This window comes from Mus musculus, chromosome 17 (genome assembly GCF_000001635.26).
Source record: "Mus musculus strain C57BL/6J chromosome 17, GRCm38.p6 C57BL/6J".
NCBI lineage: Eukaryota > Metazoa > Chordata > Mammalia > Rodentia > Muridae > Mus > Mus musculus.
Window position 1 is genome coordinate 13,031,483 of NC_000083.6, and position 23,561 is coordinate 13,055,043.

Sequence of the window (23,561 nt, forward strand, 5' to 3'; positions counted from 1 at the left end):
CTGGGGAACTGGACTTGTGCCCCAGTGTTGGGTCCTGTGATGGTAACCATATGCGGTGCTTGATTTACTGTGTCTCAATTAGGGTTTTACTGCTGTGAACAGACACCATGACCTTATAAGGCAACTCTTATAAGGACAACATTTAATTGGATCTGGCTTAGAGGTTCAGAGGTTCAGTCCATTATCATCAAGGTGAGAACATGGCAGCATCCAGGCAGGAATGGTGCAGGAGGAGCTGAGAGTTCTACATCTTCATCTGAAGGCTGCTAGCAGAATACTGACTTCCAGGCAGCTAGGATGAGGGTGTTAAAGCCCATACCCACAGTGACATACCTCCTCCAACAGGGCCACACTATAATAGTGCCACTCCCTGGGCCAAACATATACAAACCATCACACTCTGCGTAGGTTATTTCATGCCTGTTATATAGAGGCCGGAAGAATGACCATATCAGAGTGTCAGGCTTCTCTCTGTCTCACTGTGAAACCTGAACAATTTTTATGGAGCCAGACACGAATGATTCTTGGGGACTGTGTAGTATGGTGGTCACACTGCTTGCAGTGTTATTTGAAGCTTTGCCTCTACTCTTCACCAGTCATGTGACTTGGACCAGACATAGACGCTCCTTAAGGTTCTTAAGTACATGTAGGTATGTGGCTGCAAGTGACAACAGGGTAACACTCGCATATGTAAGTGACTGTTTTACAGTGAGTGAGCAATGAGGTGTGTGTGTTTGGGTTGAATGTGTGCATACATTTGTATCAGTTCACTGTCACGGAGAAAACTTGGTCCCAGAGCCCATTAACCTGATTTTTTTCCCTTTAGGAATGACTCGAATGCATAACACCCATGTCTTTCTCAATAGAAGAGACTTAGCTTTCAGGCTACTGTTGTGTTTCCTCTTTACGCTGGGGACCCAGCTCTGTGGGTTCCCTGAAGCCAATGCAGGGAAGCACCTCCCGAGAACTTCCCAGCATCAGAGCCGTATGTTGCCATGTTGTGTATCAGGGTTGTCGCTCCTCAATAGGCATATCAGGGTTGTCATTCCTCAATAGGCATCGTTACAATCCGCACCCACCTGGTTCTCCTTGCAGAGATGTGTAATTAGGAGCTTTCATAGCATAGTTCCCATCTGGCTCCAGCTGAGACAGACTTCATCATGCTTATAATTATAGGACTCAAGCCTGCTGCTGCAAAGTGGGGGTTGATGCATGGGTCTGTGTTCCCAGAGAGGAGGAGCAATTATGACAGAGAGGCCAGTGCTTCCCAGAGCTCAATCCCTGAGCTCAGGATCTACCCCTGACAGGGATGGCCTGTGTGGTCAAAGACATGAGAAGCTGTGTTAAAAGAAGAGAAGTAAGTGCTGATCTAGAAGTGTATGTTCCTGGGGCCTCGAAGATTTCAGGCCATTTAATTTTGGCTGATTTGGGAAGGGATGGGTCACTGTCCTGAACTGTGACAATGGCCTCCAAGGCTTCAGGATACAAGGAGGTGCATTTGTAGGAGCAACACCAGCCGCCATATTGAGCTGCCTTCTGAGAAGCACTTTCTGTGTCTCAGCCCTTCCATCAGTCTGGAAAAGAGGGAGGAAAGAGAGATCATTTGCTCCCGGTCTGTAGAGAACACAGGATCACAGGGTGTCCATGACAGCAGAGACTAGACATGGCACCCTGCATGGTACCCAGGAGGAAGGGAGGTAGCTTAGGTAGACACACCCCAAAGCCACATGCTCGGCAGGGCTTCGGTCTTGTCAGTCAGTCACCCTGAACCCGAGTTCCTGCTTTTTGGACTGACTTTTCCAAATACTAGGGTCCTCTCAATGCCAAACAAGGACTTGCTGTAAGTTGTCTCTGTTATGCTTGCAGACAGGAGTCTATCATGTCCTCTGAGAGGCTCCAACAGCTGTGGATCAGACAGATGCAAACATCCACAACCAAACAGTGGATGGAGCTTGGGGACTCTTACAGAAGAATAGGAGGAAGGATTGCAGCCCCTAAGGGGATCAGAACTCCACAGGAAGACCACCAGCATCAACTAACCTGGACCCTTGGGGCTCTCAGGGTCTGAACCACAAACCAAAAAACATACACAGGCTGGCCCTAGGCCTCCCTGCACATATATAGCAGATGTGTAGCTTGGTCTTCATGTGGTTCCTGAGTGATAGTGATAGGGGCTATTCTAAAAGCTGTTGCCTGTATGCAGGGTATGTTCTTCTAGCTAGGCTGCCTTCTCAGGCCTCAGTGGGAAAGGAAGTACGAAGTCTTATAGAGACTTGAAATTTGAGGGATGAGGACTACCCTGGAGGACCCCCACCCATTCAGAGAAAAAGGACATGGGATGGCATCAGGCCTCTTCACAGGCCCTGTTGCCCTGCCCCAAGTGTGATCTCCACATCCTGGATGGAAGATTTTGAGCTTATGATGTTAAAAAGGTCACAGAGTAGACTGACTGGCTCTCTCTGCATGTCTGTTCTTGGCAAAGTGGTCCCAAGCCATTCTTGAAAGACAACCAGTATACCTTGTGATTGCATGAGAGTGTGTCTGAGTCTGTCAAGGCCCTGGGGTTTCATTTCCCTCAGAGGAGAGATGCTACCTCCATGAAAGACTGGTGAGAATGGAGGGAAGAACATGTCTGCACAAGACCAGTGGTGGGGAATGGAATGGTGGAGAACATCAGGAGAATCAAGTCTGGGAACTCAGGGCTGGCAGCAGGACAGGCCTCATGCCCCAAGGGTAATATGTGACCCAAGCTTAGCCTGCAAAGTAGCTGAACATGCTGGCTCCCCCTCGCTGCCCTGCCTCCCCTCCTCAAAGCTAGGCAGAACATCTGGCCTCTTGCTAACCCTCAACAGTTTGGCAAGGACTGTTAGGAACCTGGCTGGGCAGAACCAAAGGTTGGAATGAGCCAAAGCAGGCCTTACTACCTTACAGAGGACCTGGAGCTTATAGCTTAGAGAGTGACTACCCCATCCTAAACATTGGCTCCTGAAGCCTCTGCAGGGTTCTCTGAGGTTCTGGGTCTGCAGAAGTCGGGGAGCCATCTAGGAGGATGTACAGAGAAACACAGATCTCAGCTCTCTGGCAGAAAAAGATAAGAAAAATGTAAATAGTTGGCGGTCTGACTAAGAAAATCTCTGCTGGAGTTGTTGTCTTGGCTCATTGACATTGAGAGTGACACGGGTCCTACTAATCATGCTTACTGAGGTCCTACTAATCATGCTTACTGAGGTCCTACTAATCATGCTTACTGAGGTCCTACTAATCATGCTTACTGAGGTCCTACTAATCATGCTTACTGAGGTCCTACTAATCATGCTTACTGAGGTCCTACTAATCATGCTTACTGGGGTCCTACTAATCATGCTTCTCCTGCTTTTGTTTTCTTCTGGGGAATGAGGCCTGTGTTCACTCTGCTCTTTCTAAGCTGTGGAGAGAAAGGGAGAAAAAGGCTTGCAGACCCAACCTCCAATACCACAGAAGTCTTTGGTCCCAGTCAAAGCTCTTTGGAGGTGAGTGGAATTTCAACGAGGCTTCTGGATGCAGGACAGAGGTTATGTGGGACACAGGTCATGAGTTGGACGTTTTTCCAGAGGCTCATCTTTGCAACCCGGACCCTAGGAAAAAGCCTTTGGAAGTCGTGATTCTGGAAGCTGTCCAAGGTGATAGCCAGGAAGCCACATTGGCCTTGGCCAGTGGTTAGGGAGGAATCTTCAGTCCCTCCCAGGATCTGTGACTGTCATTACTGCTGACATGAGCTGACTTCATCGCCCTGCTGGGCCACCAACAGCTCTGCTTCGGACTTACCAAATCTAGACCCAGCATGCAGGACCAGTCTCTTCCAGCAGCCCCCAGCAAGGTGAGGGCTGATGCGTAATGGAATTTTCCACTCTTTCCTCTTTTCTTTTGAAATACAACCACATTTAAGAATAGATTTAGAGAGCTCAAAGATAATGTAGTTGATAAAGTGTCTGGCACATATGCAGAAGGGGCTGGATCCAGATTCTTCTAGAAGCTAGATGTAGTGATGCCCATTGACCTGCCAATCTAGCTGAGTCAAGGAGCTCTGAGTACAGGGAGATAAACCATCTCAAAAAATAACGTGGAGAGCAATCAAGGAAAACATCTGATATGAACTTCTACCCTCCACATACACACACACACACACACACACACACACACACATGTATGTGCAGCCACATATACACATTCACAAATCCACCTGAACAGATACCTACATCCTCTACACACACAAAGAATATGTTTCCCCTATTTGTCCTGGGTGCTGCAGATGGAACCCAAGGCTTCATGCATGCTAAACATGTATTTCCTTCTTTCTTTCTCTCTCTCTTTGTTTTTTTTTTTTTTTTGTTTGTTTGTTTTTTTCCTGAGACAAGGTTTCTCTGTATATCCCTGGCTGTCCTGGAACTCACTCTGTAGACAGGCTGGCCTCGAACTCAGAAATCCACCTGCCTCTACCTTCCAAGTGCTGGGTTAAAGGCCTGTGCCACCACCGCCCAGCTTAACATATATTTCTACCACCAAGCTATACCCCAGCATCATGCTTGAGGCTCCCTTAAATTCTTTATAAGCATTTTAGTTTTTTAAATAAAGCCCGGTGGCACACGCCTTTAATTCCAGCACTTAGGAGGCAGAGGCAGGAGGCTCTTTATGAATTCATAGTCAGGTTGATCTGCATAGTAAATGCTAAACCCTGTCTAAACACACATATACACACACAAGCACATACACTAAAGCCCCAAGAAAATGCCCACACCCAAAAACTGTAGTGTGTAAGGTCACCAGGTATAGGCACGTAAGTGTCACTTTATCACCTGTGCACAAATTGTGTCTAAGTGACAGCTTTGGTGTAGGGGTGGTGTCTGGTACCGTGGCTGTGCAGCCCTAAGCCCCGGAGCCCTCAGTCTGGACCAGAAGTCTGTAAAAGTTCCCTTTGTGCTCACAAGTCCTGTTTAAGCAGCTTCCACCTGCTGGGCAGACCCAAGGTCCAGGCTAGACCACCCTTCTAGTAAGTACATTTAGTCCAAGCCCAGTCCTGTTAGAAGGCAGATCCTGGTTGTGTCTACACCAAGATGAGCCTAGCCGCCCAGGTTAGTTTACACTGCTTCAGACTAGCAGAGCCTAAGAATCATTGACAGTGAATTCCTGGGGACCCAGCTGGTCCCAAAACACATCTGCCTTCCTGCCATCAGGAAGATTATCCCAAAATCTTCCCAGGAGCTCCACTCCAGTCTTAAATCCCCAGCCTGGGATGCTGAGGTAGTAACGGTCATGTGTGGGCTGACCACGTGGTAGGCATTGCAGCATAACTGGTGTCCTAGTGTACCAGGAATCTTGGAGGAGGGCCTTCCCTGCTTTACATGGGGGTAGACTGAGGCTCTCAAGGTCCCGTGTTTCCAGCTTCCTATTCAAGAGTAGTTGGGCACCATGCTCACCTGCCCGCCTTTCCTCCTACAGGGCGCCATGGCGGCCACCTACTTTGCTCTGAACAGGACCCCACAGGCACCGAGGCTAGAGCCTGTGCTCTCATCTAGCTTGGCCCAACGCAGAGGCATGAAGAGACTCACGTCTACCAGGTTGTAGTGGCCAGCCAAGTCTCCAGCCTCAGTCGCCCTGCCCAACGTCCTCTCAGCCTCACAGACGCCAGACACAGGTCCTGTTCATGGGCACTTGAGTGCCCATGAGTCCAGCACAAAGATGGATCTGGCCTTGGCTATCTCTCTGTTTCCTTTGCAGCCCTAGAAAGGGTCCTGCCCAGGATGTCTGAGCCTTGCTGCGCCGACCTCTCCGCCCGCTCTCTCTCTCCTCCTGAGTGAAACCAAATGAATCTGTCACCTCATAGCACCCTGCTGGGGCCTCCCTGGGCTCACTCAGGGCTCTCAGTGTCTCCATGTCATGGCTTATGCCCAAAGCAGAGCTCTTTTACCATCCTGATGTCACCTACGTGTCCCACTGTCTCTCTGAGAGTGTTAGTGCACAGTCCCTGCCTGGAGACAGCAGAGCCACTTTCGAAGAGCTGGATGTTTCTGGATGTTCTGGCAATGCCAGTGGCCCTGTGAAAGCATCCAGCTTAGATGCCTGACTCTGTCCACAATCACCCAAAGAGTGCCTCTCACCACCCTCCTGCTCTCAAGCAAGATGCTGGGTAGCTTCTCCCTGACTCTGTCACTGACTTGGCAGGATGAAAGCAACCAACCCAAGAGTCTAGATGGGTAGAGTCTATTTGAGAGCGTGATTTCTGTTGGTTGAGACAGGAGCCCCAGGAAATTGCCGGGCAGAGCCAGTACCCACTACACTGCTGCCCCCTTAACCCTGTGGCCCCAGGGACACTGGAGAGAGTGGGGCTCTGCCATTGCTGGGTGTGTTGGCATCTCTGCTCATATTTGCCTGCTGTGGTATAGCATATTCACTCTCTCTCTGCTTTCCTGGGCCACAGAGAATGTCTTCTCCTCTACCCCTCTATCCCTTCTTGACTGAGGACAGGAGAGACACCTGAGCCCCTTGCCTTAGACAGGCAGAAGGTGCCTGGACAAGTTGTCAGTGGGAGTGATGCTCTTCTTAGAAGCTGTGGTCCTATGTTGCATCTTGTGTTTCTGTTGTCTAACCTGTTTTCAGGCTGTAGTCTGCGCAGGGAGCAGTAGTTACACGGACCAGGCTATCTGTGGCATACTCTTCATGCAGAGTAACCGAGTGAGACCCTTCCCCCGTGGCGTGCTCCACTCCTCCTGGTCGGAGAGGAGGGACTTGTGTGTCCTGAAGTCTCTCTGGAGGCTGCTGAGGATAGTGGACTCAGGTCAGAAGACACTCCACTGTGGCTCAGAACCTGCCAGTCTGAGAAGCAGCCCCTCTGCCCAGTAGAGGCACCTGTAGGAGGCGCCTGTTGGCCACAGCAGGCTTACACTAGGAAGACCACAGGTGGACCACGGCTGCTTCTGCAATGCCTGCCCCAGTGGAATGTTCAGAACATAATTCCTTTGCTCAGTCTAATTATTTCAGACCTCAAAACGTAAACGTATTTCTGAAGCTTTAATTACTCCACTGGACTCTGTTCTGTTTGAGAATTATAAAATACAGAGTGGGGATAGACTGTGTGCCATTTCCAGTGTCCCTGGGGATGGTCTCCTGCTTTCTCAGTGAATGCTCTGCCCAAGGCTGAGATCATCTCCCAGTTAATGTTCTGGGCCTGAATCCTTCCGATTCTTGATAGAAATCCAGAGGGAAAGTATAGTGGGTAGTCTTAGTGACAGATTCTGTCCTCTGGGAAATGAACAGGAGCTCTGGCACCCTCCGAGGGCCTCTCTGGCATGCACCCTTGCTCCAGCTGCTCACGGCTCAGGCTGGGTTTGCTTGCAGCTTCAAGTGTACATGTTCTAATGAAAAGAAAGAACAACAGAACACAGAAGGCATGGCTGAGGAGGCGAGCATAACCTGTCCCCTTCATGGTCATGTGGCCGCATCACCTCTTTCAGTAATGTGAGGTTACCTGCTTTACACTCAGCCTACTCTCGCCAAAGGGATGGAGGAGACCATCAGTCAAACCAAACGCATCCTCTGGATGTGTCTGGAAGGATGCTCAGCCTTGCCCTGCAGAGAGTGGAGTACCCCACATTCCCACCTCACCCAGTACTTGATACTTGAAATCTCTTGTGGAGTCAGTCAGAGGAGCACGTGACAGGATCGTTTTAATCCCTGTTCTTTAAAGTCTTCAGTGCCACAGCAGTCTGCTGTGGCATGTAACCCCGTGTCCCCGGTGTTTACCTGGCCTGTGACCCTTTACCCAACACGAGGAAAGGCTCTGTATTCTCTACACAAATGACTACTTGTGTAGCTACAGAATTTGTCATGGGAAAGCCCAGCCTACATCCTGGAACTCCTTTACCCATCCCCAGAGCTACTTTTGGGCTATCCCACTGCAGCTCCTGCCCTGTTTGGGCTGAGAACATGATGAGCGCTCCACTGAAGGAGGTGGGGATGGGGTGCTTGTCAGATTCTGTACCCCAGAGTCAATGGCAGGCAAGCCGTGAACGTCCCCTGTCCTATGGTTGGAACGTGTGTGATTTTGAACTACCTGTGTGCACTGGTCTTTGGATATTGTTTGGCTTTTTAAGTGAGGATCGTCCTGATGGTATCTAATGTCAGCAGTATTCCTGATTAAATGGTGTTCTTCCTTAAGATGCCCGTTGGGATTTCCCCTGCATTGTACCGCTTCTCTCAAGCATAGGAGGAGATACACCGTGACTCTTCATTCTCTCTGGCACATTTTGCTGCCCTTCACCACCCGCAAGACTGTGAGACACCTGGAGTGGGAAAGGTCTCTGGGGTCCCTCTGTGGCAGGGACAGGTGGAAGGGGAAGCCAGCATGGCTCGTCTGTGCAGGTGAAAGGCACCACCCCACTCCCAGCCTGCGCTGCGTTTACATGATCAGCAGTTCCGTTTACAGCTCACTCCATGTTCACACTTTCTGGCTGTGTGTTGAGACGGCGGCCACTGTACAGATATTTATTATGCTTTCCAAACTTTCCCATGAGATTTTTTGAATAAACATGGATTTTATGAAGTGTAATATTTTTCTGGGATAATGAGACCCTTTGCACTTTCTGAGTTGCTAATAACAGTTCACAGAACGCTCCTTAGTTCCTCTGTCTTCTCCTCTGACTCTAAGTGACTGTGAACCTCTGCTGCCACTGAACTTCGTGGGGAGGAGGCATAGCACTGGCCTCTCCACTTAAGAGCCTTGCACACACACACACACACACACACACACTTATTTGTGTATACATGCATTTGTAATTTAGAGCATCAGGGATCTATCCACTTGAAAATGTTGTGTATATGTGTCTGTGTGCATTTATATATGTATACCTCGTGAGAAAATGAGTCAGAACACCATCCACTACAATTTCAGAGCGGGGGGGTGGGAAGTAGTGGTTATATATAAAATGCATACCCATGAATGTATGAGAATATGTGCACACTTATGTGTATATTATATTGGCATGTATGCGTAGAGAGGTATGAGTTGGCATATTTGCATAAATGGCGGGGGGGGGAGTAGTGGTTATATATAAAATGCATACCCATGAATGTATGAGAATATGTGCACACTTATGTGTATATTATATTGGCATGTATGCGTAGAGAGGTATGAGTTGGCATATTTGCATAAATGGCGGGGGGGGGAAGTAGTGGTTATATATAAAATGCATACCCATGAATGTATGAGAATATGTGCACACTTATGTGTATATTATATTGGCATGTATGCGTAGAGAGGTATGAGTTGGCATATTTGCATAAATGCAAGCGAGTATGCATGTATATACAGCTGTGATTGCAGCATGTAAGAGACTTGCCCCCTGCCCAACCCCAACAAGTGGCTCTGCGTTCCCAGCAGAAGAGTTCTGCGTGGGTCTGCAAGCCTGGGAATAGAAGCACATTTATGTACACATGCTTTTAAATCTACACGTATGAGATGTGCTCTCCTGTGTTAAGCTGGGAGCACTGACATTATGCTGTGTATCAAAACAAGTGATGAAGAGTTGCTTTGTCCCCTGCCCTCATGGGTCCTTCCTTCCTTAAATTAGGTGAAAATGAATCTACACTGTTAGTCTTTGACTATTTGATCTAACTTCTTGGTTGGTGAATTCCTAGGGAGTTTATGTCAATAGGCAGTACCTGTATGTCCTCTGCTTACCGTCCTGCACCGTGTCCGGCATGTACCACACAAACACAGATGTATGCTTGGCTGTCATACAAGCCCATGTGCCAGGCTTCCCACCATGGCGGATTTTTCCAGCCCTGTTGGAGCTCTGAGCAGGCAGGAACACCAGAGCTCCCTAAAGAGATTTCAGCATGACAGCAAAGTCACTAAAAACAGCTTCTTCCCCTCAGATACATGGAAGACATGGAAAGATCCTCTGTCCTCCCACTCCAGTCTTCACCTCAACCCCTCTTTGTCCCCCAACCTGACATACATGCTGGTTCTAGGGATTTGGTGTTGAAGCGGGGGGGGGGGCAGGGGGGGAAGTTGGCAGTTCCATTCCACCGATGGAGTCCCACACAGTCAAGTGCAGGTCTGCTTCCAGCTGCGGGCCTCTGTGCTTTCTAGGTTAGAGGAATCAGGTATGAAGTACTGTGGTTTCTTGATCTTTGCCCCATTTACAGGCCAATAACTGAGCCTGCCAGTCCTGAAGATGCTAACAAAGTCTCACAACCACTGGGGAAGGGACCACACAGCTTATAAGAGCATGAACGTCGTATGTTCAGTGATCCCAAGATTCCTGAGCGGGGCTGTAAGCAAACCCTCCCATAATTAACACTGAAATGAGCATTGCCTATAAAGAAAGACACTGGACAGGTAGCTCACCTGCCCTTGCACAGAGACAAGCCAATACTGTCTGCTCCACAGGTGTCCTTAGAAAGTTAGTCAAGAATCAAAGCAGCTGTGATTGCAGCATGTAAGAGACTTGTCCCCGCCCAACCCCAACAAGTGGCTCTGCGTTCCCAGCAGAAGAGTTCTGCGTGGGTCTGCAAGGCTGGGAATAGAAGGTAGGCTTGTCCTGGACTGTCACTGTTTCTTGTGTTATTTTGTCAAGACACCTGCCCTCCTCAGCTCAGCTGCATCTAAGCAACACCCACCTCCAAGGTATCACAAGTTGCCAACTGCAGACTTGACTCTGCCGATTGCTTTTCTCCAAGCACAACAGGGCACCAACAGCTGCTGAGATCAAGTCTTCTCAGAGTGGCCCACCTCACTCTGGGACTGAAGAGTCACCTGAATTTGAGGATCACGGATTCTAGTAGTTAAGGCCCATGACCTTCCCCACATAATGAATAAATCTCATCTGCAAAGCAGGCCAGACACCACTCAACAGTCATTGCCAGGGTGGCCCAGGGTGAGACTCTTCCAGGTCACATGGTGTAAAAGTCACCTGACCTGGGAGTTCTGTCTGTCCTGTCATAAATGTGGTTCTACCTCTCAAGAAATTGGTGCCTATTAGCAAGGAGAGGGCAGAACAACCACCGAGTGAGTGAAATACAGAGAGGGAGGGGGCAGCCCGCAGGGAGGGGCGGGGAGCAGAGGGAGCTGCTGGCGTTGGGGCAGAGGAGGAAGCAGAGCACAAACCATGCCTGGTCCTGCCCCTCCAATAGCTGACTCAGCACCTTTATCCTCTTATCGACCTGACCCCCTTTCTTGGCTAGAAACCCATGATCTAAGGTGAAAATAGATGAGCAGACCACAAAGGCACCCGGATGTAGTCCCAGCCACTTGAGAGCCTGAGGCAGGAGGATCACCTGAACCAAAGAGTTTAAGGCCAACCTGAGCAACACAGCAAGACTCGCGATAAAACAGCAAAATGTAGAATTGAAAAACACTCCCATGTGACGTCTGTCCAGTGTGGATGTTTGCCACCCTGCTCCGGCGAGGAATGACGGGTAAGCAGGCACAGAGAGCATCATCAATGTGTTCTTCTCATCCCACTTGAGCTTAGGCAAGAAGCCAGTTCTCACCACAGCACCAGGTTCAGCAGCTTGGGGGAAAGTGCTGTTGGGAGTCCCCGTCTGCCACTGATTTTGGTCCTCCTGTACTCCACCCCAGAGTATGGGACTTGCGACACAATTGGAAACCCTGGCCAGAGGCAGACTGGACTGACCCCACAGGCTGCCACGTCCCATGCCTGTGATTAAAACTAGGGACCTAGAGAGTGGGTCCAGCAGGATTTGCTTCTCGGTCCTGACTTGCCACTGAAAAGGTGAGTGTGCCCTCAGAAGAAAAGAATATTTAACTTCATTCACCCGAGATGAGAACTAGACTCCTCACCCAAACTAAGACATCTGAACTGCTATCGGACTCTGCCGTTGGAATCCAGAAAATCTCTCAAGAATCCCAAAGCCGTAAAGTCCTTGGCACCAGACAGGAGCAGTCTCCGAGTTTGATCTCTTGGGAGCCATGCCATGACAGTAAGGCAGTGGTAGACATGGTGGTGTGTGCTTCTAGAGGACCTTAGGCTTCTGGCCAGCCTGAGCTACGCAGTGAGAGTTTGTCTCAAAGAGAAGAAACCATGGTAAAACACTACAGCCCCCTGCCCCAGCCCTAAATACAAATGGTCCCCAAGCCCTTTTCAAACAGGACATCCCCTGTTTACCATGTGGAACGGGAACAAAGCTAAGTTCACACGGATGAGTCTCCCTGTCTCACAGCTGAGCCTCAACTGTTGTCATTCGTAGGGGTCAGGACAGGCTGCCCAAATTTGGACGCTTGGCTTCTGAGAACCCAGTATCTGGAAGGTGCCTCCCACCCTGCCTGCCCCCCCACCCCACCTCACCCCACCCCTGATGTAGGGCATGGCCAACTCCACATGCCCTCAACACACATCACACACATACACACAAACACACACACATATCCTCCACCATTCCAGGGGAGTGTGGGAGAGCTCTTTCTGGAAACATGGCCACCATGCCTTATGCAAGTTGTGTCTGTATGCAGTTGCTAAAGTCTGACACTAGAGGGCAGTACGTCCACATACTCGACACTTCCCTGCTCAACCCTGATAGGCTTCTCTGGTCTTTTCCTTTGCTAGCTCTCTCAGAAGCCAGACACTGCTCTAGACAGGGCCCCCAGGTGAGGCTGCTAGCCAGTGTTTGCTTCTGGTTCCTTCTGCATCCTGGACAAGCGACTGCTAGTCCTGAGTTCTGAGCAGAACATGGAATCTGTGCTCTGATGGTCCACACTGGCAGAAGCTGAGAATCATAAATGTCACAATAGACCTACACAGGTGAAAAGCCTTGAGATGACCAGTGTGTGGCAGCATCCTTGGAACCCAAGGTGTTAACTCTAGTTGTTCCTTGGGTGGAAGGGCTTAGATGCACAAATTTTTAATTTCACACTGGAGAGAGCCCTGGCCAGTGGAGCTCTGAGCACCATCTAGGCCTTTCTGCCTGCATCTGAGGGGGGCTGTTGACCCCAGAGGAAGGAGGGCTACAAGGTCATGTAGAGTAGGGACAGGCACTGGGCCATTAGTGACTAAGAAGTCACCCTTCACCCCAACAAGGTGCTCAGGGACATGCAGCCCTGAGCTAACCCCACCCCCACCCCCCACCCAGATTCTCTGATCCTTTTAGCCCTTCAGTTTGGCTCTGCAGCACCTCCCTGCCTCACCGCAGACAGTTGTATCACTGAAAGAGGTGAATTGCCTTCTGCCAGCTCCTTTGAAAGATGTCCTTTGTAATGCAAAGTGACACTGCAGAAACTGGAACAGAAAGAGATCACCCTTCCCAGTCCTGGGACTCAGTCTGTTCTCAGTCCCCAGTTTTTTTTTTTTTTTTTATTTCTAAGCCAACACACTGCCTGAAAGGTGTTAAGCCATGATGGGGCTCTCTGGGAAGTGTGTGGGGCCCAGGGTACCTTGCAGGTATTGAAAGCCAGACTGATACAAGGCTTTCTCAGGAACTCTGCAGAAAGGACAGACGGAACCTAGTTCTCTGTACTTGTCCAGAGCCAGACCTGGCAAGGCTGTTCTGGAGCTGGGGGCCTTGAGGGAGTTTAAAGTTTTGGTTCTTGGGAACTTGGCTTTTCTCCCTGAAGACACCTGAGTTATCAGCCCCAAGGCCTCTGTGCTCAGCCGATGGCACCCTTGAGATATCTTGTGTTCCCTCTGTACAGGGATGCTTGGTTAGCCTCTTGCTGATTTCGCTCCACTGTGTGATAGCTTTCAGCTGACACCGCCCCTTTTCTCCCAGGAAATAGTACATAAGAAGCTGTACTTCTTAATAAGCCAGTTTGGCATAAGACACAGGTTATGCAAGACTTCCCAATCCCAAACTTATCCAACTTCTTATCTTCTAATGTCCTGGTCCTTACACTTGGGACCCTGTCACTGAAGAGAGACCTGCTGGTCCAGGTCCTACAGAGACTGATAAAGAAAATAATCCCCAAAGTCATGTGTGAGATGTGAAATTATTGTATCTCTGAGGAAGGCTACGAGGATATATGTACTGACAGTGGGGAACAGGCAGTGGTGACTGACTTGGGCGAGAGGCACCTCCCCTCTCACAATGCTTGAACCGCCGTCCCTAGTCTATGATCCCTTAGTCTATGTACTAAGCACTTAGTACTAGGTAGTCTTAGTACTACTCATCCTACACCCTTAGATTAAGTCTCCATTATTCTGCTAAGGGAGGTAGATCAATCTCGGGACGGCAGACAGTCACACTGGCTCCCATGTGTCATTCCCGGGCACTTTTGCTCTCATCTGGGTGTTTCTGCTTGGTGACACCTCTGGCAGTTGGAGAATGGGGTCCAGGACATCCCTCAGTGAGCTAACCTATTACCAAAGTGACTGTGGACGAACCCTGATGGATATCATGGATTTCACACATGAGGGCTACAGAATCACCTCTAAAAATATAATGGATGAAGAGTTTGTGGTGTTGGAAATCATATTCAGAGCCTAGCACACCCTAGGGCAGCGCTCTTTGATTGAGCCACACTCCAGCCTCTTGTTCGCTTTCAAGCACATTGTAACACACTCTCCAAGGCAAAACAGAGTTGGTGGCTGCCCTTCGCTTGCAGTCCACAGCACAGACACTTGAGGACATGTTGCTGTGGACCTCCAAGCCTCTTCAGTGCCTCTCAAAGGCTCACACAAAGAAACGGGACTTCAAAATATCCAGGGAGGGTATTTTTTCTACAGATTGAAACTAACTGAAAAGAAATCAAACTTGTAATGGTTATGCCCACTAGCACCACACTAGACCCTTGGGTAGAGATGGTTGGACTCCTTCCTTCCGCATTCCCTGACCAGAGTCAGGTCCTGAATGAGAAAGGAGACCGTGAGCACAGGGGACAGCATGGCTCCCGTGTGGATCCTAGCTGGCTTGCTAGAATTCACTATCATGCATGCCCTAATACTTGTCTTTAAAAGCCTATGAGTCCTAGCAGGACCCTGGAGGACAGTTTCATTTCTACTCATAGAGTGGAGTAGGACTCAAGTCACAGATCTGTCCTAGAGGGGAACATAAATGTCACCCTGCGGAAACTTGAAATCCAGATAGTGGTTGTTAATGGAGCACTTTGCCTCATTGTCATGCAGCCCCCAATGCTGTGAGAAAGGAGGGCACAGGAGGAAGACACCCATTAACAAAGCACCCCCAAGAGTTCCATGAGATCTCTGCCTGCTCTAGTTTCACTTCTGAAGCTGTGGGAAACACAGACAAAAAGCAAGTTAGGTAGGAAAGATTTGATTGGCTGACAAGTCCGGACTCTGGTCCAGGATTGTGGGGAAATCAAGGTAGTAATTTGAAGCTTGGCATGCCCAGTCAAGAGTAAAGTGAGAACAAATACATGGATTTCACTTCCTTGCTAGCTCTCAGCTAGCTTTCTTCATACTTATACCATTCAGAACCTCCTACCTAGGGAATGGTGGTGCCCACAATGGGCTGGGACTACCTATGTCAACAAGCATCCAAGATAATCCCCACAGGCATGTCCTTAGGCCAGTATGATCCAGATAATTTTTCATTAAGGTTCTCTTCCTAGTTATTTCTAACTTATGTCAAGTTGAAACTTAAAACTAACCAGCACAATGCCCTTATACTCAAGGCTCATAGATGTTCCCAGGATCCTCCAACCATAAGAAAACACACTTTCAAGATGCCACCTCTGGAACTGAGAGCAGCCCTCACCAACCCTGTTCTGCCAGTGTCTTAACCTGGTTGTTTGCTTTCTTCCCAGCACTGTGAGCCCCCACGCTTTGCCTCCTCAGCCATGGGTGTTTTGCTCTATCAGCCCCGATTGACTAAAACAATGGGAAGAGAATGTAAGTAAAGGATAACTACAGTGTTCCCCACTGGCATTGCCAAGGGCTGGCTTTGAGAGCTTTGTCCATGTTTTCATAAGAAGCATTTTCAGATTCCCAGGAAGAAATTCTGCCTTCTGTCTTCTACAACTACCCTATAATGGGCTGGTGAGGTTGTGAAGATTTGGAATCCCCGTACAGCAAGTGCTGGTAGTGTCAAAGTGATGTGGCCCCTGGGGAAACAGAGTCCCCAGAACATTAAAAAGAGAATTACCATGCGACACAGAAACTCCACTCCCTCCCTGTAAGCAGACCCTACAGGGACATCTGCACACGTGCTCATACCAAATCATTCACAACAGCCAAAAGGCATGAGCAACCCAAGAACCGATCAGTAGATGCAGGAACGGATACGATTTATTTTTCCTGTTTTTATTTTTATTGAAAAGAAAGGAAGGTGATGCATGCCACCGGTGGGTAAGCTCTGAGGATACCATGCTTCGTAGAATGCATCCTTTGTGGAACACACACTGTAGTTCTCTACTCATAAGAAGCATCTAGAGAGCTGGATCCAGACACAGAGAGGAGAGTGTGGCTCAAAGTAAGGAGGGCTGACCACATGTGCTTGTGGAGGAAAAGGCTCTGGGGATGGACGGTGGTAATGCTTCACAGCACAGTGACTGAGCCTCTGAACCGACGCAGTCACGGTGAAATGGCACATAATGTCATGAATGGCATATGACGTCATGAACTTTAACAGATGAAAACCTCTGGGGGTGTCAACATGAGTCCCTCGTCTTCATCCAAACTCTACCAGCCCTATGTTTTGGTCCACTATTCTGCTGTGCCCTGCTCATCATCATTTGGCTTTGAAATGACTCAAAACTTCTCAGAACCCTCAGCCTAGGGGATAGTGCCGCCCACAATGGGCTGGATCTTCCACATCAAGACAGTCCCCACAGATAAGCTGTAGACCAGTGTTAGTTAGATTACTGGCAAAAATACCATGTGCACATAGAAGGAATCTTTCAGCAAACAGCACCACTAGCTTTCATTTCTATCAGCGTCTTCCTAAAGCCTCTCCAAGAGATCGTCTTAAGTTTGCCTCTGGAGTCAGACTTTCACAACACATCTAAAAACAAACAAACCCCAACCTGCTACATAATTGAGTTCAATTGTTAGCTTGGGTTAATATGCTCCCTTTTCCGTTCATTTATGAAGTGGTCTCTGTGAATTGGGCTGTTAGCAAATCACTAGAGGTGAAGAGTGAGCCAGATGTTTTGGCTGTGAGGGAACAGCGTGGGTAAGGACACAGTGGATGTGGGTATCAGGTGAGTCCCTGCTGTGTCCAACTACTGTTGGGGATGTTGTCCAGGTGAGTTTCCACAAAGGGAATGTCCCTGACTGAGGAGGCCAGAGGCTGGCAGGAGCTGGGAATATTCACAAAAGATGTCAGGACCAGGGGAATCTGACAGAGGTGTAATATCAACAAAACCCATAACAGCTATGGTGCCATCTTTGCCAGAAAGTTGAAAATCTAGTAGCCTGGAGAGATGCTAGCTGAAAAAGAGACTGTGGTCCTGTCAGTGCAACCCAAAGAAGACATAGCTGGGGCCCTGAGATCTGTGGTTTACGAGTGTCCCCCATTTCCTTTTGTGTCAGTGCCTCCCTCTGACAGTTTAGAGGGAGGTTAAGTCTTCTACACAAATGCAGCTGTGACCCAGGAGAATGCCTTAGGGACAGCTCTCTCCACCCTGGGCAAGAAAAATCCTTTTTCCCAATGTGAGAGATGAAGCCAGGCATGCTCATTGTAAAGTGTGGGCAAAGGGAACGGAAAGCCTTTAGTTTAAATGAACCTTACAAGGTTCCCATCACTGAGCATCAACTGTATGCTCAACTGGTTGGAGACATGCTGGTGAAAAACAATGTTTCCAAGGCCCACAGACTGATGGGAAAATCAGCAAGGCAAACAGAAATAAGTGCTGATTAAATTAATGTCTACTGAATGGTTGTGACAGGACAAGCTCTCCATGTTTAATACCTGCAAGGATTTCTTATAGATATTTTCCCCTCATCTTGGAGGTGGGGACAGACGAAATCAGTTATGCATCTTGTCTCAGGGCACAGAGCTAAGGGATAAAGCAAGATGCTATCGCCATGATCTCCCTGGCTATGCATGAATAGATTTAAGGTAAGGGACTTTGTCAATACTGTGTCATTCCCCATCTTGTCCAGCTAAGCATGTCCGTGCTAAGGCACCAGTGTTTCCTCCTCTGTGCCTGCTGTGGGGGCAGAAAATAAGACCCTGAGGGCAGGGATGTTGTTTGAGGATGTCTCCCAAACCACTGAGCTTATTGATGTGTCATTTGGCAGGGACAAAAATTGGCAGAGATGAGGCAGTACCGCTGGAGTGAGAGAGGAGTCCAAGGCAAGAAACTGGAGAATGGGTAGGGAAAGCTTGGATCCTGGGCCTCCCTACGCCTGCCCAGAAAAGCTTTACAAGGAGTGGCAATGGTCTGTTTTACAGCTCCATAAGAGAAGAGTCTGTCCAGATAATGGCATGATGTTCAGTCTGGTGTAAGTGCAGTAGCAGACTTAAAGACCCAAGAGTAGGAGAGATCTGAGACTCATGTGATCAATAACAACACAACATAGGGAATGTTTATGCTAAATAGAAGGCTTTCAAAGCATCATTTAAACTGCTGATGCCTGAGGGTGGGGAGAGAAGACTGGAGCCAATTTCCCTCAGTTGAAAGGGAAGAAAGAGGGCACAGCACAGAATGCTTCCACCCAGCAGATTTTTAGTCACACCCTGGTCAGGCTGTAGTTCTGTCTCAGGCCAGAGACAGTCTGCTCTCTAAGAAGGAAATAAATCCTGAAAACCAATATACTGCTGTAGAGTCTCTGTTCCCTGGGGACTCTATGGGACTTTTCTACCTTTCTGCATAATGTCACAGGTGGGGTCCTGACAAGGAATCTACCAAGCAGGCAAGGAACACTGTAAGCAGACATGGTGATGCCATTGCAGTCAGCTTTGGCATCAAACAGGGAACACTGTAGGATGCCTGTGTGAAGAGCCAGGGCTATTGTAAGAGCATTTAGGACGGCAGTAGGCGCCCCCACAAGCATTGTGGAGATTTCTCTGCTGTAACTGCCTTTCTAGATGTGAGCATACAAACAGAGATAGAGAAGTGATGAGATTGCCTTTCCCTCTGCTCAACAGATGCCCTTGGCCTGTGTGCTCTAGGACTGAGGAGACAAGAGCAGCCCCAGCTCCCATGACATGATCTGCCAGCCCTTAGGTTCCCTGGCTTGCCTCAAGCACCTCAATTCAATTCCAGGTACCTTTCCCCAGGACGAAGATTAAAGTTAAGGCATCTCTTCCAAAGCAGGGGAGGGAGAGTAAAAAGTAGTCAGACATTCAAAGCAAAGCAAAAACTTCTAGATCAGTTTTGAGGCAATTAGCAGACATTTCTTAAAGTGAGGGAGGTAGCTCACTGAACTTTCTGAGACACTCTGTACAGCCTATACAAAGGAGAAATTTATATAAAAAAAGAGAATGTGACCTCTTCAGAGCCTGGGGGTTGCTGGCTTCCCTTGTTCTGAGCTCCGTGGAGGGCAAGAAGACAGTGGTTTGCACACTGGGGAATGGAAGCATGGAAAGTGAGCGTGACCGGGAAGACCAGATGGTGCTGGAGCAGCATCAACACTCTCCTCTGCTGATGCAGCCAGTGAGTTCTTCCTGTGTTGAAGTGCAAAGATGCTCAACGCAACATGGCAACTCCATCAGGATGGCCGCTGTGCAATGGAGGAAGGCTCTGTCCTGGTGATTCAAATCAGCCACGGGGCACTGTAAATATCAGGGGGAAATCCAAGTGAGCCCAGCTTGTCACCATGGTGACGTACTGTGTCTGGATTCGTGCAGTGCAGTTTCTTTCTCCTTATCCTGAGACTATTGGGTTGTTACTTAGATCCAAAGTGGTTCCCAAACAAAAGGTGAACTGAGGATTCCAATAGTCATCAGGAATAGGAGTCCCTGAGGTTGTCGCTAGGTGACTCTGCTGCCTTCCTCCTGCCTCGAAGGCTTTTGAGCACCTTCCGGTATGAGTGGGTGAAGGCTGGATTGGAGAAGCAGTAAATGGCTGGGCTCAATGTACTGTGCAGGCAGGTGAGGCTGCCAGCGATGTCAGAGGCCCGCACTATGGCTTGCTGGACACTGCAGCTCTTAAATTCCTGAAAGATGTGCACCAGAACCCTGGTCAGGACACTAGGCAGGAAGCACAGTCCAAACAGTAGCAGCACTATGGCAACCAGCACCCTGGCCCTCCGGATCCTGGGCTGTTTGTCAGACTCTCGGAGTCTCTTCTGGAGGGTCCTGATGAGGCCACTGTTGCAGAAGGAGATGAGGCCAAAGGGAAGCAGGACCTGAAGGAAGAAGAGTACCTCTTGGCAGGTGGCAATGGCCTTGGCCCCTCCTGTGGGGTAGAAGCTGGGGCATTCCGTGGAATTCTGGGTAGTCCTGCAAGTGAGAAGGTTTTGGGGAGTGAGAACAACCATCAGAAGCCAGATGAGGCTGGAGATGCCCCAAGCTGCCCTCAGAGACAGCAAGTTAACTCTGAGCCGAGGATGGACCACACGCAGATACCGGTCTAAAGCCACTGTCGTCAGGAAGGCTACTCCCACACCACGGCTGAATGCCAGCAAGAAGAGCAGGACTTGGCAGGGCATGTGTCCAAGTTTCCAGGTCTTGCCCTTCAGATAGAAGGCAGCAAAGAATGGCAGACTGGTGGCCAATAGCAGGTCAGCCACCACCAGGTTGAACAGGTAGACAGCATAAGGCTTCCATACTTTGAGACGGTAAAAGAAGGTCCAGAGGGCCACAGCATTGCCCATAAGGCCCAGCACACACTCCAGTGTCAGCATGGTGCCCACGGCTGTCTCCACCACAGTGCTGGCAGCTGAGCAGTTGGTGCGCTCCATGGGCCTGAGCCTCACTGAGCTAAAGCAATGCGAGGAGAGAGAGAGGCCAGGAGGCCTCACTGTGCTACTTCCTCTGAGAAAAAAGGAAAACTCCCCCTTCCTGTCACAAAGCACACAAGTTCTGCATGTATTCAGTGAGAACATAATACTGAAACAGTGCCAGAATCTGAACCAAGTAGCCAGCAGAATTTGTTTGGGGAAAGAGGATGAATGGACACAGGGGAAGGCCCCCAAGTTTTGCTGTTTCATTTGTCCCTGAGAAAGAGGAAACTGTGTTTGACTTTGTATCAGGGGCTTCAAAGCCAGGGCCCTAGTGTTCCAGGAAGGCTTAGTGGGCAGAGCCATGTCCCAGCTGCTGAAGAAGGAACTGAAAACAGTTCATGACATGACGATATCTGCACCTTTAGACACTTCAAACAGTGACTGGATTGAAACAGGCAGGCTGTTCTGTGGTGTGAACCGTTCTGTGGTGTGAACCGGTCTTAGATGGTTCTGCAGTCTGACTGTTTCATGGGGAACGTTTACAATTCCCTCCCTCAAATGATGACATTTGGTAAGATTCTTAAGTGTGGCTAGATTTTACACATTAGGTCAAAGCTGATTTTCATATTCACTTGAAAGAGTATTTCAGATTTCTTGGCTACTTAAAGTTGAACTTTTCATTTATTCTATCCAGTCAAAAGTGTGTGTGTGTGTGTGTGTGTGTGTGTGTACACACACAAGAGAATGTTTCCTGCTGAGACTCTTCCCTGATACTCACACTATCTACATAGGACCTGGAACACTGGGTTTTGTGCCCTGCAAGCAAGAGTTTCCAGATGGGAACTACATTTCATCAGTGAATTCTTCATTTTAATTTAATTCCTTTTAATCATGCAAAGGCTGAAGCCAATATAATTTAAGTCTTCTGTCTGGGTCCAGGGAGAAAGATCCTCTGATGCTCAGAAGGAGGGAAGTGAGGGACTAACATTTACAGAGGAAGGAGCTGGACCTTAAGACTTTGGTCTTGAGCATCTGCCTTAGGTTGGTGCATTGTCTATGCCTGCACCTTTCTGGAATTGTCAGCTGCAGCCAGGGCTGTTTACAAGACACGTCCTGCAATGTGCTACCCAGAGCCCACTGTGCCCCTGCTCCCAATGTGCACTTTCTTGTGGGCAGACCCTGCCTTGGCCACCAACACTTGATCTACTACTGTCCTGCCTGCAGATGTGTCAGCCTTCAGCAGCAGCTCTTGTTCCATGTGCTAGGGACCCTCTGGAGTGCAGTTTTGAGTTCACATTTCTCAATGTCTCAGTTGTAGAAATATTTAATCCTGACCTGGGGTTTCTACCTCTCCTTAGACAACTTACTTCTAGGGTAAAACACACACACACACACACACACACACACACACACACACACACACACACATACACATACACACACACATACATACACACACACATACACATACACATACACACACACATACACACACACACACATACACACACACACACACACACACACACACACACACACACACACACACACACACACAGAGCCTTTATATTTACAATAAGCCTTAAATAGTACAAAAGCTTGGCAGCTGTCTATGTTCTATGCTATTAGAATGTACTTTCCTACCAATAACCCCAAGTTACTAGTTACTATGTTTCATCTGTGCTGCTCTTAATCTAATTGGACAGCCCTCAGGGCCATGTTCTCTTGAGTCCTAAACCATGGTGGCTTCTTCTTCCTTCTCCCTTGTGGTCCCTTTCCAATCCCCATGTCTGGGAAACCTAAACTCCACCTCTGTCTCTTCTGCCCAACTATTGACTTTATTTACCAATCAGACATATCTTGGGGCCAAGGTGTATGTGAGGACTCTCTCATCTCTGGGACAACCAGGTCATGGGGGCCCACACTTAGCATTACAATAGATAGCAAAAGACCAAACCTTAATATGTCTCCTGCATTCACCATCTGTTTCAACAACTGCAGAGCCAGTGTGTCTGAGAGGGCAATCACCACCATCCCTGGTATCATTCTTAGCACCTCTGTCATTAGGGAGACATTCTTCCATTCCAGCTAGCTAGAACTAAGCTGTATGACTCAGAGTACCATAAAAACCTTTAGTCTCTATCCAGAACTATAAGGTAGGCTCAGAAAGTCTCTGCTAACTGTACATGATACTACTCAAGAGGAAGAGCCAAGAGGATGGGGATTCAAAGTCAGCTTGTGCTATCTAGTGAGTCTGAGGCCAACCTGAGCTAGGTGAGTCCATTTCAACAAAATAAAAAAGAAAATGAGAAAGAAGAGGAATGGAGGAGAGGATGAGGAGGGAAGGCAGGAGGAGGTAGAAGAAGAGAAAGAAAGACAAGTTGACAGTCCAGGGACTTCAAACCTCATAGTTTCTCCCAACAGCTCTGTGGGTCGGAAGTGTAACTCGAGGGTCACATACTGGAGTCCAGCAGTCAGCAGGGCCACATGCTTCGGCAGGGGGGGGGATCTCAGGGGCAAATCTTTCCTTTGCCTGCTGTTGGAGGCACCTCTGTTCCTTGCACTGTGGCTGCTTCCCACTGTTGACCATTAGTACTCATTGGTGCTCCCAGGGGTCCATCTGCCCCCTGATTCAAGCACACTAGTGACTTTGTTGTCTTTAATCTCTGCCTCCTCCATCATAAGATCCATGACCTACCCACACAGAAAGTCCTCTTTTTGAGGTGCATCTCTGGAGACCACTATTCTTCCCACCACAAATGCTACTTACAGAATATATAA

The 23,561-nt window shown here is 48.8% G+C and overlaps 1 protein-coding gene and 1 long non-coding RNA gene across 3 annotated transcripts; one reads left to right on the forward strand and one right to left on the reverse strand.

The window, feature by feature from the left end:
* The first annotated feature begins 3,261 nt into the window (after positions 1-3,261).
* Positions 3,262-8,581, forward strand: Gm36117 (predicted gene, 36117). 2 transcript variants are annotated; one of them, NR_155514.1, is made up of 3 exons: positions 3,262-3,509; positions 3,591-3,856; positions 5,476-8,581. It is a non-coding gene; the product is annotated as a predicted gene, 36117 (long non-coding RNA). The 2 variants fall into 2 exon arrangements; NR_155515.1 differs by having other exon boundaries at positions 3,619-3,856.
* Positions 8,582-19,838: 11,257 nt separating this feature from the next.
* Positions 19,839-20,798, reverse strand: Gpr31b (G protein-coupled receptor 31, D17Leh66b region). The gene has a single exon (NM_001013832.2). The coding sequence runs from the start codon at positions 20,796-20,798 to the stop codon at positions 19,839-19,841; it is 960 nt and encodes a 319-aa protein (NP_001013854.2).
* Positions 20,799-23,561: the final 2,763 nt, after the last annotated feature.

Bases quoted from the DNA above. Each gene is read 5' to 3' on its own strand.
- Gpr31b (NM_001013832.2), bottom strand. From the start codon at position 20,798: ATGGAGCGCACCAACTGCTCAGCTGCCAGCACTGTGGTGGAGACAGCC.